The sequence below is a fragment of the Olea europaea genome, chromosome 17, assembly GCF_002742605.1.
Source record: "Olea europaea var. sylvestris chromosome 17, O_europaea_v1, whole genome shotgun sequence".
Classification (NCBI taxonomy): Eukaryota; Viridiplantae; Streptophyta; class Magnoliopsida; order Lamiales; family Oleaceae; genus Olea; species Olea europaea.
The window spans coordinates 10,816,241-10,833,487 of record NC_036253.1 but is presented as its reverse complement, the minus strand read 5'-3'; the positions used below and the strand labels follow the sequence as shown (position 1 = coordinate 10,833,487).

The 17,247-nt window shown below is 31.2% G+C and overlaps 1 protein-coding gene across 1 annotated transcript; it reads left to right on the top strand.

The window, feature by feature from the left end:
* Nucleotides 1-14,711: 14,711 nt before the first annotated feature.
* Nucleotides 14,712-16,395, top strand: LOC111366295 (putative F-box protein At1g50870). The gene has a single exon (XM_022987023.1). It carries the CDS (start codon nt 14,835-14,837, stop codon nt 16,029-16,031), a length of 1,197 nt encoding a protein of 398 aa, XP_022842791.1. The 5' UTR covers nt 14,712-14,834; the 3' UTR covers nt 16,032-16,395.
* Nucleotides 16,396-17,247: the final 852 nt, after the last annotated feature.

The window sequence follows — 17,247 nt, the reverse complement described above, 5'->3', positions numbered from 1 at the left end:
AAAAAAATTTACAAAAAAAAAAGATTTTTGAAAAATTTTTTTTTTTTTTTTTTTTGAAAGTGGATTTGGGGCGGACGAATGGGTTGTAGCACTGGTCTGCCCGTCCCTGAATCCGCCCCTGATAAATACCTTACAAATATTTAAAATTCCATTTTATACTATTTAACTAAAATAAAATCTGAGATTACTAGATTAATCAAAAACAAAACCAAAAATACTATAACCAATAGTTTCCCTTTTCTTGTTAGTAATTGAAATTGTGGAGGCTCAATCGAAACGGTTGCAATTAATTGAAAAAGCTGAACACGAGAAAATTGTACATATATGGTGTTGATTCAGAATAATCAAGGAGAGGCCGTCTTCGATGGAGAAGAAATATCAGCTGGGCGCACTCTAGTTCATAGGAAGCCAGGTGTGGGTTGGAAGGGAAATGAAGGGAGAGGAACAAATGGAAATGACGATGAGGGTGGTGGTGGAGAGAAAGTTACACCTGGTATTAATTGTAGTAGGTTGAAAGATGGGGACGAAGGTGTGGGGAAAATTGGAGGAAATATTTAAAGATGAAGCAATGGGAATGTATCTTCCTATGCATTCAGCTATAGCAGTTCCAACAGTGCAGAACTTTGCATCAACAATAGAGATAACAAACCAGCCACCAGTTGATGAGGATTTTGATGAGAATACCGTTGAGTTAACTAAAGCGAGTGTTGAATGTGTTGCTGAAAATCAGACATTCGGGGACAAGAAATTGATATTTATACAGACATTTGCAATAAAATGAATATTGGAATGTAACATAGTTCATGTAGACTTTGATAACTATTATTTGATTTCATGTATGTTTATTGAATAGCATTAATGGTAAATATGTTTGTTGATATTTGGCTAGGGTTGCATCACACTGTTATCTATTTAGTTTACACGTATTCCCTTAATTAATTATTGGAGCATAAGGGTTTGTTCAACGATTTGTATTATAGGTGGGTCTATTCGATGTGTTGATTTATGACACGTACACCAACATTTTTAGTGATTGGATCAATTAAGAAAAAAGATGCATTGATCCACCGTATATGTATGAAATCGTGGATGGTAATATTACATTAACAACTAAAAATTATGATTGATAAAATGAACAACAAAAAATTGAATTCAACGTCAAATACAACATAATGGATAATGAAACCTGGTAAAGCAATAAAATAGCATTATTGTAAATAGTGGATTTTCATAGCAGCTAGACAAAATGGGTCAATCCGTGATCCATATCATACAAAACCCTAAACCACTAAAGTGCATAAGTTCAAAAACATTTGTTCGACCCTGATTACTACGCTATAGATGACTACGCACAAGAAAAGTTAAAACCGTCTGTCATTTATTAATCAATCCCTTCATCTTCCTATCCCTCCTCACACTCCGTGGGACCAGATCGAAGTCCATCTCATAACCTTCTGTCTGCTTCTCGCAACCCTTGCTTGAATAGTTTGCAGCCAAGTTTGACCTTGAGTTGATCGTATCAAAGTTTTCTGCCATCACATCAATCTTCCAGTGTGTGATACATTCTGCGAACTTGATCACAGAAATGTTGTTGGAATTGAAAGAAGGTGATCCAACATAAAGTTTAATCTTAGTTGATTCCATCCAAAGGGTAGGAATTGACTACCATTTTCGAGAGGAGACTGAAACAATTCTTCGACTATATTATATAACAACCAACACTTGTGTTTTTGGATCAGATTATTGAGATGAGAAGGATACTAAGTACCTGTAGGTTGGACTACTATTTTATACCCCCTACTTAATTAAACAGAATATAAATAAATTTCTATGATCTCTTACCAGTGTTGGATTAAGCGAAAATCTGTCACGCATCTAAGCCCTTGTTTGAGTCCCATTTTGATGGAAAAAATGAATTTTTGAATAATGTATTAATGGAAAATGTGTGGTTGAAAAATAATGAAACGTTTTGAATTTGCGTGTAATATTATTTTATTGAAAAATGTATGGTTAAAATTAGGTCAAAACAACGTTGCAGAATTCATTTTCTTCAAAGAATGGGGATCAAACAAGGGCTAAATAAGTGAAAATCTCGAAATCCTGTGGCTTCAAGCCATGAACTGCAAGTTGCCATCTTTTAGGATGACACTAGGGTTGTCCAAAAGATGTCTATTGCACAATTTATTTTACGTATACACAATACACTAGTGCTCTTTCAATATTTAGAGATTCTCCCACATTTGAAGAGTTCNTTCCGCAGTAGTTGAGGTAAGAATAATGCTATTTGCAGTCGCTCATTGTCACACAATTGTAATAGTAAACCACTGCAAATAACTTTATTCGGTGAGGTGAGGTGGCTTGGAGTGTTGGAGCATAAATAAATATAGCTGATTGAAAAAAAAAAAAAATTTTATGCACTTGATTTATGAAATTTAATTTTAGAATCTGGGGGTTGAGGTAATTTTTCCATTTCTATCTTGTATTTGTTTCATCCCTGAAGGTGTAGCATATTGCAGTTATAGCCCTTGTTTAGGCTATACTAAAATTAATTTTTAGTAAAAAAAATGTATTTACGAATAATGATTTTTTTTTTTTAAGAAAATGTGGTTAAAAAAATTCAGGTTTACATGTAATATGATTTTATTGAAAAATGTGCGATTTAAAAGAAAAAGAGGAGAATACATTAAAAATTTAAAGGAAAGAATTCATATGTTAGGTCTTAAGTTTAGCACAATTCAATTTTAGGAAGACAAGTTTACATTTTTAAAACTTAGGTGGTAGTTAAAGTCTATTAATTAAATAAAAAATTATACAAGAATGAGAAAAAAAAAATTGAAATCGGAAAAATCAATGGCATGTGACCAATTATCTTGAATTTTTGGTCTGTAACTTGTGTACTTTGACATGTGACATATGACCTGTAACTGTTATATATAACATTGATCCAATGGTCCATGACCAATATTTTTGAATCTTTGACTTGTGGACGTTAATCTTACCCATACAATATCACATGCGACTTGTGAACTATCTCTCGTGACCTGTAATATATAAATTTTGACACGTGAACTTGAATTCGTTATATGTTATCAATGTACAAAGACAAGTGACACATGATTCGTGATCAGTTAATTTTGATTCATAACCGATGGGCAATGACATGTGACCTATCAACACCATCGACACCAATGACCTAAATAATTGGTCACGAAGCCTCTTTATACAACTATAATCCAGTCCAACCCAACCCTCTTTGATATGTGACTTGTGAAAATTTATTTGTGATTAAAGCATAATGAATCTCTAACCTTAGTCACAAACCCTCTTCATATTACCCCAATTTAACTCAAATCCAGCACCATCGAATCATAAAACTACTAACAACTACATCATCCACCAAAACTACACCACTATCACACCACCACAACCACCATTTGAAAAGCTGTAAAAAAATAAAATGCAAACCGCTAGTGACTAAAGCAAATCACCAACGACCAAACAACAAAATAATCTAGCAAACAATCAAACCAACAAGAACAAAAAGGAATTTGTGCAAAATCCAGCCTCCACGATGATGCCCATGATCGTGCACCATTACAGGTGGTTAATCCACACCTAGACGACCTCAACCAAAATAGCATTCTAACCAAAATTAGCCACCAAGAACCGAACGAAATTTATGCAAAATCTGGCCTCCACGGTGATGCCCATGATCACGTAACACTATAAGTGGTTAATCTACATCTAGATGACCTCAACCATGGACAAACATCATCCAAAACAGCCTTCAGTTGATGTTCTTGACTCTCGTTTTTTCGCTGTCGATTCCAGTAAAAGTAAGGGCAGTAGCGACTGTACAGGCCACTTTATGTGGCGATATAGTTGCTTTTCATGGCGATGGTGCATGACTGTGCTGCCAATAGAGAAAATGTCGATTGCGCGGAAGGGAGGAAAGGGGGGAGAGAGAGAGAGAGAGAGAGAATGTTGTATTTAATTTTGATCAACTTTTAATATATTACATATTTAATAAATATTAAATAATTAGTTATCACCTAAAATCTGAAAGATGAAATTTAAAATCTTATTTATCAAGTAGAATCTTAAAAAGTCCGTCTCCAAGTAATTTTCACAAATTTTAATGGAGTCTAACCAGGGACATAGTTCCATATGGGGCTTGGGTTGATTTTGTCCTTTGTTCAGGTTTTGAAAGTGAGCCATGTTGGACTAATGAGCCCATAACTTTTAAAGCCCAGCATATTGTGGATGGGGAAAAAAAATAATATCAGAGGCGGATCGAGCTTCCGACATGAACACGGGCTAATACAGTGAAAAAAAAAAAAGAATTTACACATAAAAAAGATTTTTGACAAATTTTTTTTTTTTTTTTTTTGAAAGTGGATTTGGGGCGGACGAATGGGTTGTAGCACTGGTCTGCCCGTCCCTGAATCCGCCCCTGATAAATACCTTACAAATATTTAAAATTCCATTTTATACTATTTAACTAAAATAAAATCTGAGATTACTAGATTAATCAAAAACAAAACCAAAAATACTATAACCAATAGTTTCCCTTTTCTTGTTAGTAATTGAAATTGTGGAGGCTCAATCGAAACGGTTGCAATTAATTGAAAAAGCTGAACACGAGAAAATTGTACATATATGGTGTTGATTCAGAATAATCAAGGAGAGGCCGTCTTCGATGGAGAAGAAATATCAGCTGGGCGCACTCTAGTTCATAGGAAGCCAGGTGTGGGTTGGAAGGGAAATGAAGGGAGAGGAACAAATGGAAATGACGATGAGGGTGGTGGTGGAGAGAAAGTTACACCTGGTATTAATTGTAGTAGGTTGAAAGATGGAGACGAAGGTGTGGGGAAAATTGGAGGAAATATTTAAAGATGAAGTAATGGGAATGTATCTTTCTCTGCATCCAACTATAGCAGTTCCAACAGTGCAGAACTTTGCATCAACAATAGAGATAACAAACCAGTCACCAGTTGATGAGGATTTTGATGAGAATACCGTTGAGTTAACTAAAGCGAGTGTTGAATGTGTTGCTGAAATTCAGACATTCGGGGACAAGAAATTGATATTTATACAGACATTTGCAATAAAATGAATATTGGAATGTAACATATTTCATGTAGACTTTGATAACTATTATTTGATTTCATGTATGTTTATTGAATAGCATTAATGGTAAATATGTTTGTTGATATTTGGCTAGGGTTGCATCACACTGTTATCTATTTAGTTTACACGTATTCCCTTAATTAATTATTGGAGCATAAGGGTTTGTTCAACGATTTGTATTATAGGTGGGTCTATTCGATGTGTTGATTTATGACACGTACACCAACATTTTTAGTGATTGGATCAATTAAGAAAAAAGATGCATTGATCCACCGTATATGTATGAAATCGTGGATGGTAATATTACATTAACAACTAAAAATCATGATTGATAAAATGAACAACAAAAAATTGAATTCAACATCAAATACAACATAATGGATAATGAAACCCGGTAAAGCAATAAAATAGCATTATTGTAAATAGTGGATTTTCATAGCAGCTAGACAAAATGGGTCAATCCGTGATCCATATCATACAAAACCCTAAACCACTAAAGTGCATAAGTTCAAAAACATTTGTTCGACCCTGATTACTACGCTATAGATGACTACGCACAAGAAAAGTTATTTATTAATCAATCCCTTCATCTTTCTATCCCTCCTCACACTCCGTGGGACCAGGTCGAAGTCCATCTCATAACCTTCTATCTACTTCTCGCACCCCTTGCTTGAATAGTTGTGCAGTCAAGTACTGTGACCTTGAGTTGATCGTATCAAAGTTTTCTGCCATGACATCAATCTTCCGGTCTGTGACACATTCTGCGAACTTGATCACAGAAATGTTGTTGGAATTGAAAGAAGGTGATCCAACATAAAGTTTAATCTTAGTTGATTCCATCCAAAGGGTAGGAATTGACTACCATTTTCGAGAGGAGACTGAAACAATTCTTCGACTATATTATATAACAACCAACACTTGTGTTTTTGGATCAGATTATTGAGATGAGAAGGATACTAAGTACCTGTAGGTTGGACTACTATTTTATACCCCCTACTTAATTAAACAGAATATAAATAAATTTCTATGATCTCTTACCAGTGTTGGATTAAGCGAAAATCTGTCACGCATCTAAGCCCTTGTTTGAGTCCCATTTTGATGGGAAAAATGAATTTTTGAATAATGTATTAATGGGAAATGTGTGGTTGAAAAATAATGAAACGTTTTGAATTTGCGTGTAATATTATTTTATTGAAAAATGTGTGGTTAAAATTAGGTCAAAACAACGTTGAAGAATTCATTTTCTTCAAAGAATGGGGATCAAACAAGGGCTAAATAAGTGAAAATCTCGAAATCCTGTGGCTTCAAGCCATGAACTGCAAGTTGCCATCTTTTAGGATGACACTAGGGTTGTCCAAAAGATGTCTATTGCACAATTTATTTTACGTATACACAATACACTAGTGCTCTTTCAATATTTAGAGATTCTCCCACATTTGAAGAGTTCATTGATTTTTTATGCCAACACTGTTAATAGCTAGATTACATATGTCTTTTAACAACTTCAAGGGCATGGATGGAAAGTTCAAAGGAAACCTAAGACAAGATGTACAAGGATCGATGCAATAATATGAAGCTTCACAGCTAAATTTAGAAGGAGAAGATATACTTGATGAGGCAACAAATTTTAGTAAGGCTTGTTTGGTGGAGTGATGTTAGCTTGTACATTAATTAACTTTGAAGAGTAAGGGAGTTTATTGGTTTTTCATTCTACTGGAGAATTTATAATACTTTAGAATAAAATAATTTGAAATGTAAAATTTGAATATGTTTCTATTTAATTGCGTTGGATGAAATTTCCTCAATATAGATTGTGGCTCAAGTGACTAGTGGGAGGATGCCAACTGTGAAACAATTACAGGGCTTAAGCCCAAGCGCTTGTCTGGGAGAAATTTTCAGTCAAATTATTACCATTGGCAACAAAATTCTTTCCATTGATAGCCACTTTGATTGACTGGTTGTGTCTTGTGTGGGATCCACATTGCAAAAAAAAAAAAGTCAAAAAAGCACTTTCTTGGCTTTAGAAAATCATAACCTGACAACCTTCAAGTAAAATACACCTATTTGTTAAGAGCAATGTTTGAAGTTGAATTATAAGGAAAACGAGATGTTTACCCACAATTTAAATATAAAACAAAGAAAAATGTCTACAGTTCTATTAATAGAATTATATTAGAGCTTGGGTACGATACATACTTAATGTTTGATAGTTGATAATACTAAGAATTATGGTTGAATAATGAAATGAGATTATGAAAATACAAAAGGTTTCAAAAATAACAAATTTGTGAAAAAATTTCAAACGTAAAATATTCCCCGGTTGGCACCACCAAAAATGACCATCATCATCTCAACTTCACAACAACCACCACAACCACCCTCCACCTCCAGCTCCACCTTATTCAAATAAGCAACGCCCTTATTTTCCCCCCTCTCCATTTACTATATAAGAAGAAGAGATAGAGAGGTGGTCCATGAAAACATTCCATCGGATCAATGCCACCATCAACGACCTCCATATCTTCATCTAAAGGGACCTCCACAGCTAGCCATCGATCTCCTCGCATTAGATCAATATGAAGTTGGAATCAACAATTTGGTCCTCGATAAAGTCTGCCAAAATTGAACTCACAAATCAATTACCATTTGGATGCCTGGAAGAAATCACAAATCAATTACCATTTGGATACCTGGAAGTGGAGATTTCGATGTTGGGTTGGCTTAAATTTAATTATACACGAGAAAATTTTAAAGCAAAGAATATGGGGAAAAATGTTACGAAATATGGTTGTATATAATTTTGTCCATGCACATGTATATGTATAGATAGAGATTTGGGAGATAGTGAATATGGCGTGAGTCGTGATGATGGGATGGAGGTGTATGTATTATTTGTCTTGTGCCTCGTAACAATTAAATTGGGAGCTAGACTGCTAGCGGGTATCGGTTGGATTGTTGTAATGGGATGGGGCATGGGTAGTTGTGGTGGATGAGGGTTTATTGATACTAATTTTTAATAAAAATTTATTATCACCTAATTTTGAACTTGAAACTTAAATGTAGGGAACTAGGTAACTTTCTCATGTTAATATTCGATATTTTTAAGGTTGTGAAACAACACCTGTTTGATTTAGATAAAAATCATATGTTTAATAGATTTTGATAAAAATTGGTGAAATTTGGGATTGAAAAATTGTGAATCGTATGAAATATGTTATTAAAATTTATTCTTAACTTTAACTAGAATTTTAATTCGATTTTTTAACTGAACCAAACGTGGCATACTATATAGCATGTTCATTAGAAAACATTATGAAAAATAATTTTTTTTTGGGGTAAATTGCATATTTCATTCCTATTCCTAACAATACTAAAAGTTGCAATCTTTGTCCCACTCAGTTTTGGTCCTTAGGCTTTCATGAATTAACAAATTTAGTCCATTTTGATAATTTCCATCCAAAAATATGTTAAATTTGTGAGAAATGATAATGTTGCCCTTTAATTTTAATAAATTAAAATAAAAAACCAAAATTAAAAAAAAAAAAACACAAAGAACAATGAAAAAGGAAAAATATAAAGAAAACATAATGGAAGATGAAAAAAAGGAAGAAAAAACAGTTTAATCATATTTTGCCACATCAGCGTCAATACAAATTGTGTTAAAACTTTCTTGTACTCATGACTTTATTGTATATTATAAGCAAAAGAAAGAAAAAGTCACCTCCTAACTTGCCCCTATCTTCACACGTAATCGATAAAAGTCAAGAAGTTTTCCTCAAATTTCTTCCCTACCACTTGAGGAGAAAAACCTTTAGATTTTTATTCCTTCTCACTGATAGGGTAAGGAGAGTTTTGACGTTTCGCTTCCACCGACGATGAAGAGGTCCATATACGAAAGTCTCCTTGGATTTTTTCCCCTCTCTTCACATTAACTTGTTTCTTCCTAATTTTCCTCAATTTTCATTGGCAATGGCGTAAACCAGAGGGAACCCCCTTGGTTTCTTCCAGATGGGGGTACTTTTAAGATTGGGCAAGTCAAAATACCATTTTTCCACTTTGACCAAAAAATTTTGCTAGTCTTCAAAATAGTCTTTTGTTGAATAACAGACAAAAATATCCTTAAATAGTTTATACAATTAAAAAGATAGAATTTTATTTAAAAAGACAAAAATACCCTTAAGTTACAAATTAAAAAACGAAACACTTTTTACTTTATATTTAATTATTTATTTTAAACACTTACTCAAATAAATAAATTAATATTTAATCTACTTTCTTGTTTAAATATTTCATTAATTAATCATTTTAATCGGTTATGTATATTATTTATTTAATATTGAATTATTTATTTAATCACTTGTTTAAATAAAAAAATTAATGTTTAATTTGATTTCTCATTTAAATATTTCATTAACTAATTATCTTAATTGATATATGTATATTTAGTAAATTATTTATTTTAAACACTTACTCAAATAAAAAAATTTATATTTAATTTGTTTTCTCTTTTAAATATTTCATTAATTAATTATCTTACTTGGTACATATTTAAGTATTTATTTTAAACACTTACTCAAAAAAAATATTTAATTTTGTTTTTCATTTAATATTTCTTTATTAATTACTTTAATTGGTTATGTATATTGTTCATTTAATATTTAATTACTTTATTTAATTATTTATTTAATCACTTATTTAAATAAAAATTTAATATTTATTTTATTTCTTATTTAAATATTTTATTAATTAATTATGTATATTCTTTATTTAATATTTAACTACTTTGTTTATTTATTTATTTAATCACTTAATTAAAAAAATTAATATTTAATTTAATTTCTTATTTAGATATTTCAGTAATTAATTATCTAAATTGTTTATGTATATTATTAGTAATTAATATTTAATTACTTTATTTTAATTACTTATTTAAATAAAAACATTATATCATAATGTACAAGTGGTACAACATTACTGGAAAGTTAAAAAATAGTTTTTTCGATCCTCCACTCATGGAATTCCATATGTATGTTATGGACATTCTTATGAATTAGTACATGTAGAATTATCCAATGTTTAATTTGATTTCTCGTTTAAATATTTTTTTATTAATTACCTTAATTGGTTATGTATATTTAATTATTTATTTTAAACGCTTACTCAAATAACAAAATTAATATTTAATTAAATTTCTTCTTTAAATATTTCATTAATTAATTATCTTAATTTGTTATGTATATTGTTTATTTAATATTTCATTACTTCATTTAATTAATCACTTATTCGAATAGAAAATTAATATTTAATTTAATTTATTCTTTAAATATCTCATTAATTAATTATCTTGATTGGTTATTTATATTATTTATTTAATATTTAATTAGAACATAAATCACACGGTGTATGAGAATATATAATCGAGATGGGAGCCGAACTTTAGGCATGGTCACATTTTCAATACATCGAACATTATTTAAGAATGTTGAAACTATATTTCCTCTACCAAATAAAGTCGAGTGGGAAGTTCCCGATTATAGTGTGTTATTCTCTATCCAACGGATGTGTGATATCTATTTACATCGTATGTACTATCTATTTATAGTATGTTATTGATTTCCTCAATTTTCTCTATTTATAGTGTGTTATTGATTATATGAAAATTGACCCAACGAATATGTAATATCTACTTAAATCGTATGTACTCTCTATTTATAGTATGTTACCGATTTTCTCAATTTTCTTTATTTATAGTGTGTTATATATATAATTAAGAGTAATTAGTTATTTATTATACATAAGAACTAAAGTATTACAAACGTTTTAAAAAATGCTTACATTTTAAATTATTACAACTACGGATCACAATATACATAAAAGAACGCTTACATTTTAATGTGTGTTTGGTTTATCAGCTCTACGCCACATCCGATGCTAAAATTTCAATGTACTTCAATTAGAACTGTCAATGGATTGGATTTTGATCTGAATCCGATGAAATTAATGGGAGATGGATTTAGGGTCTCAATCCGATAATTCAATCGAGATTCAAATTCGATAATTCGTTAACTAAATGAATCAATAGATTGGATTTTGATCCGAATCCGATGAAATTAATGGGAGATGGATTTAGGATTTTAATCCGATAACCCAATCGAGATTCGAATCCGATAATCCTTTAATTAAATGAATCAAATATGGATATAGGTCAATCCGATATGATATCACTAAAACATTTCAAAATGAGTCTCCTTTAAAAAGGAGTTAGAGGAGCATATAAAAAAAAAAAGAAAAAGGATTTTGGCCTTCTAATATAATAAGTGAGCCCATCAAGATAGTTCAAATATTTTTAAAATAAATAAATAATTAAATCTTGTTGAGGCTATGATTTTCAAAGAAAAAATAAATAAAATCTTTATTTTTTCTAATTTTTTCAATTTCGGATCGGATTATCTCCTCGAATATGACTCTGACCCTCCTCCTCGATCAACGATGTCAGCTCAGCGAGCACTTCAAGCTGACATATTAACATTTCAGCAAGTTAATGGCCATGCATCGAGATTTCGAAATGACGTACAACATAAATTACAAATGAATAATACGTACCTCAGGATCGTCGAGGAGAGCTGATAATTGTTAGCTTTGTCTCCATAGATAGTTGTATGTATGTGTCAATGTCATCAACAACCTCCAAATGAAAGACGTCGATCGACATCTTCTTGTGATGACACCTCAGTATGCTCTCTAGTATAAACACTATCCCCAACTTCAACTTGTCAGACATATTATCGCATTCTTTGAATGCGTCTTCTAACTGTACCAGAGTTACTGTCATAAGCAAGATCGGCGTAACAGGTCTGTGTGCTCTTCATCCAACAAATTTAAAACTAATGCGAAGCTAGCAAAGTTATAGTTCGACGTAACTTTGTCGGGAATCTGTTTCATGGCGGCGTCCAACTGGTAATTCATCTTGTAAAATTTAAAATATTTGGACCTTGTGTAAGAGACAATGGATAAAGCATAATATTTGAAAATTAAATTGTTTATTTACTTATTTAAATTGTTTATTGAATATTTAATTGTTAATTATTTATTTGAATTATTTATTTACTTATTTAAACTGTTTATTGAATATTTAATTGTTAATTATTTATTTAAATTATTTATTCAATATTTAAATGTGTATTTAAATTATTTATTTTAATTGTTTAGATGTTTAATATTTATTTTAATTGTTAATTGAATGTTTAATTGTTTGTTTTAAATGTTAATTATTTATTTCAATTGTTTATTTAATACTTAATTACCTTTTTCGATTATTTATATTTATGATTCATTTAAATTATTTATTTAATACTTAAATGTTAAATATTTATTTCAATTGTTTATTTAAATATTTAATAACTTTTAAATTACTTTTTTTATTTTTTATATTTATTGTTCATTTAAATTATTTATTTAATATTTAAATGCTAATTATTTATTTCAATGGTTTTTTGGATTTTTATTTAATATTTAATTACTTATTTTTATTATTTATATTCATGGTTCATTTAAATTATTTATTTAATACTTAAATGTTAATTATTTATTTCAATTATTTATTTGAATTGTTTATTTAATATTTAATTAATTATTTAAACTATTTTTTATTTTATTTTATTTATTTGTTATTTAGTTAATTAATTATTCTTATTGCCTAATTAATATTTAAGTTACTTGTTTATTGAATTTATTTCAATTAGTTTATTATTTCAATTAGTTTATTATTTCAATTAGTTTATTATTTCAATTAGTTATTTATTATTTATTTAAATAAACAATATACATAAATAATTAACACAATTCATGAAATATTTAAATAGTCAAATAAAGTATAAAATAAATAATTATATACTAAAAAAATAATATACATAAACAATTAAATTAATTACTTAAGTATTTAAATAAACAATTAAATTAAATATTGATTTTTTAAAATATTTATTAAATATTTAATTTAATTTTTTTATTTAAATATCTCATTAATTATTTTAATTGGTTATGTATATTGTTTGTTTAATATTTAATTAATTATTTTAGTTGTTTATTTCATATTTATTCACTTCATTTAATTATTTATATTAATTTCTCATTTATTTTAATTGTTTATTGAATATTCAATTGTTTATTATATTTATTTCATTATTTATATTTTAAATGAAATGAAATTAAAAAAAATTAATTATTTTACTTAAATAAACAATTTACATAATTCATGAAATATTTATAAATAATTAAATTCAATAAAAAAAGGATGGCACAATAATCCAGATGGCCCAACTGTCTGGGTAGCCTAGATCCAGAAGGCCCAGACGGCTCTGGGCCGTATGGATCGACGTCGCCGTCTGATTCGTCTGAAAACTCCATTTACGGCGAGCTCCGTTCCATTTTTTTCATTTTTCTTAATCAATTCAACCTCAAATTTGACTTTTCCTTTTATTTTAACTATAAAAATTTGCATTAAACTCATAAATCTTAAATATTCAAATTTTTATGTATTAAACTCAAATATTCAAATTCCCACATGTGCTAGACCTCAATGATGAGTAAATTTCAAAGAAACAAATCTAATCTTTGAGAAATGACGATCTCCGGCAATGGTCGAAGTGGGTCCGGTCTGAGCGGTCCATAGGTGACGTCGATGATGAGATTTTTCTTTTTCTTCCTTAGTTTTCTCTTTCTTTCCTCTTCCCTTCTCTTTATTTGGGGGTATTTTCGACTCTTTGGGTATTGTTTACATTTTCATTTTTTTTTAATTTAATAGCAATTTTTCGGGTCAAAGGCCATTTTTCCAAAATGGTCAAGTCTGGCAGTCATCTGCCACCATTTTCTCCGTCCAGATGTAGGGAAGTGGCGATGGGGTTTTTTAATTTGTCTTTTCTCTTATTTTCACTTTTTTGCTTATATTTTGTATTTTCTTTTCATTTTGCCTTTCTTTGATTTTTGTTGTGTTAAGATCTTTTTTCTTCAAATTTAATAGATTTTTGGATGGAAACTATTAAAAAAAAGATCAAATTTGTTAATTCATCAAAGATTGTAGACAAAAACTAGAGGAAAAAGGACAAAGCCATGAGTACAAGGCTTTTTTCACAGGGTCTTACTGACTCCTCACATGGGATTGGCCTCATGCAAGCCCCAATGCAATAAAAATGAAAAAAAAAATAAAATCTCAGCCTTACCCTATCTAAGACCCCCTGTAAAGGGTTTGTACACCCAACACTGTTCGAGGAAAAAGTGTTTAGGATAGTTGCAACTTTGGGAAAACGTTAGCGATGATATTTGCAATTTAGTCTCTGTTTGATTCCCATTCTTTTTTCATTAAAATAAAAAATATGACCGTTATTTACCATATCAAGTCACCAAATTTGAATTTATATCTCTTATGTGGGGCCTGTAACGATTATATTTTTTATTCTTATTTTTCAAAAAATAAGAAACAAACGGGGCTTAACCTAAAAATAAAAAATAAAAATAAAAAATGAAAAAATTAAAGAAAACGCGTTTCCCTTTCTTGAACCTGTACCCATACCTAATGTTCGGAGTCAGGAATCAAGTAAAGCAAAAACACCAACGGGTCGGCAATCTGGTCACTCCCCCAATTTCTCAATGCTCCAAGTTTCTCTCTCTAACCGTTCTCTCTATCTGAAACTAACAAACTGGAAAAAATGCTGAAGAAAAAGCCATCTACCGTGACCCCATCACCACCACTTTCATTGTCTCCACCGCCATCACCCTACCAAAACGATGCCGTTTCCGAGGATGCTTTTGCTATGATGGGCCCCCTGTTTCCCTCAGATCTGATCACGAGCATACTCTCGAGGCTCCCAGTAAAATCTTTGGGTAAGTTCAAGTGCGTTTCGAGGCAATGGCTTGAAACAATCACCGACCCATACTTTGTTTCCACGCACAGAACCTTTTCTTTAAACAACCCTAATCTGCTCTTACTCAAAAAGACACCGGTTTTACAAGAAGCTCACAAGAAGAAATGCACAAGAATTGATGTCTGTTCTTTAAATTTTGATGGGTCTTCTAAGAATCTTGATTTCTCTTTGTATTTGAATGATGATGCTGAGTGCATTGAGATGTTGCCTTCCAAGTGGGATATAATTTGCTTTGTGAGTGAAAATGGGTTTTATGTTTGCAATCCTAGTACCCAAGAAATGGTGAAATTGCCGGAGGCTAGTTGTTGTACCTCCGGGGAGGTGAATGCCGGGATGGGGTACCTGAAGCAGAGGGATGAGTATGTTTTGGTGCATTTGTTTGATAAGAGCTTGGATATGCATGTGGATAATTACATAGGGTGTGAGGTGTTGAGGTTGAGCGACGGGAAGGAATGCAAGTGGAAGATGGTGGAGGCCAATTGCCCCTTCACGGTTCGGGGGTGGGGTGTTTTGGTGAACAATGTGTTCTATTGGATGTTTTGGGATGTCTATACTCATCCGAGTGATGATGCTATAATTTCATTTGATCTTGAGAAGGAGGAGTTTGGAACTGTTTTACCACCTGAGGGTTGTTTTGATCCGCATGGACTGTGGTCCTTGGTGGAATTAGGGGGGAATCTGTGCTTAGTGGACAATGCAACTCGACCTTTTACCATGGATATATGGGTGATGAAAGATTATAACAATCAGAAGTGGGTTCGGGAATATAGTATTGATTTAAATGGATATAGCAATGATATGCTCAAGTTCATTATTCCATTAGAATTCCGGGATGGGAAAATATTGATGGATGCAAAGCAAGAGAGTCTTGACTGTTATGATGTGGAGAACAAGTGCGTCAAAAGAATGGACCATCTGATTTCTGGAGAATGGACTTGGCTGAGGCTTTACAATGAGAGCTTCTTTTCCTTGGGAAGTTGATAAATACATGTTCTTGATGCCAAATTTTTGGGCATTTCATGTTTCTTCTATTATATTTGTTGTTTTTTGGCTCTAATTTGTTGTCTGGGCTGCATTTGATTTTAGATTTCAGGATTTTTTTTTTAAAATCTTAAAACGTAAACCACTAGTTAACTAGTTTTTCTAGTTCACGTTTTGAAGATAGTTCCTCAGACCAATTGTTAGTTCCTCAGACCGATTGTTTTTATGGTCTTTGGATATTATTCAATACTCTACTTAATTTAGCTGTGAAATGATGTCAGAAATGACCTTGTGTTTGAATTAATGATTTGGTTTTGATATAATCTCCATCACAATTGAACTCACGATTTTTAGTTTGGCTAAATTTTACTCAGCTTGTGATATGTATTTTTATGAAAGCATAATTATTCGTGATTAGTCGACAAGGTGATACTGAAACACTGTAGTTCCTTTTTTTTTTTGTCTTCATGTCTACTTTGAAAGAACTGAAAGCGCTTGAGCTGCATTCATAGTTCTTTTTAGTAGTAGTTTCTGAGTTTTAGGGTTTCCTTGTATTCTTTACTTTAAGATTCACAATTTTTTCTTATCATGAATGAGCTTTGAAGACATCCAAGATGGTGTATCTTGTATATGCTATTCCTTGATGTTATAGTATGAGTCGATCATGTTTTTGGTACATGGTAACTCATTGATGACATTGCCGAGTTGATGATGGTGGAGAGAAATCAAACTCTGTGGTGTTTATATTTAATTATTAATAGAGATGGATTGTTTGAAAAGGATCTAATGTACAGTGACTTTAACCTCCTGGGAGATATCTATAAAGTCAAGTTCTACAGACCAATTATGCTTTGTCGTACTGAGAATTGGACCATGAAAGATGGACGCTCCATATGGTGAGTGCAATGGAAATGGAAATATGTGAAAATGGTCATAGTTGAATGGAAAAATGAGAAATGGGATATACACCTAAAAATGGATTATGTGGTTGAAACAGTTTTTGTGTTGACCTAAAGAGGCTTCTATTTGCAAGAGAGATATGATCTCAACACAATATTATAGAAAGGGGAGAGGTTTACCTTTCTAACTTATTGAGAGATTTCAGCACCATTGAGAAATCTATAAATAGTGGATTTAAGTGGTAGAAGTGCTGGTTGATTGCCCAAGTAATGTCCATTCTGTTGACATGGCTTCTTTCCTTCCAATGAGTCAGTGT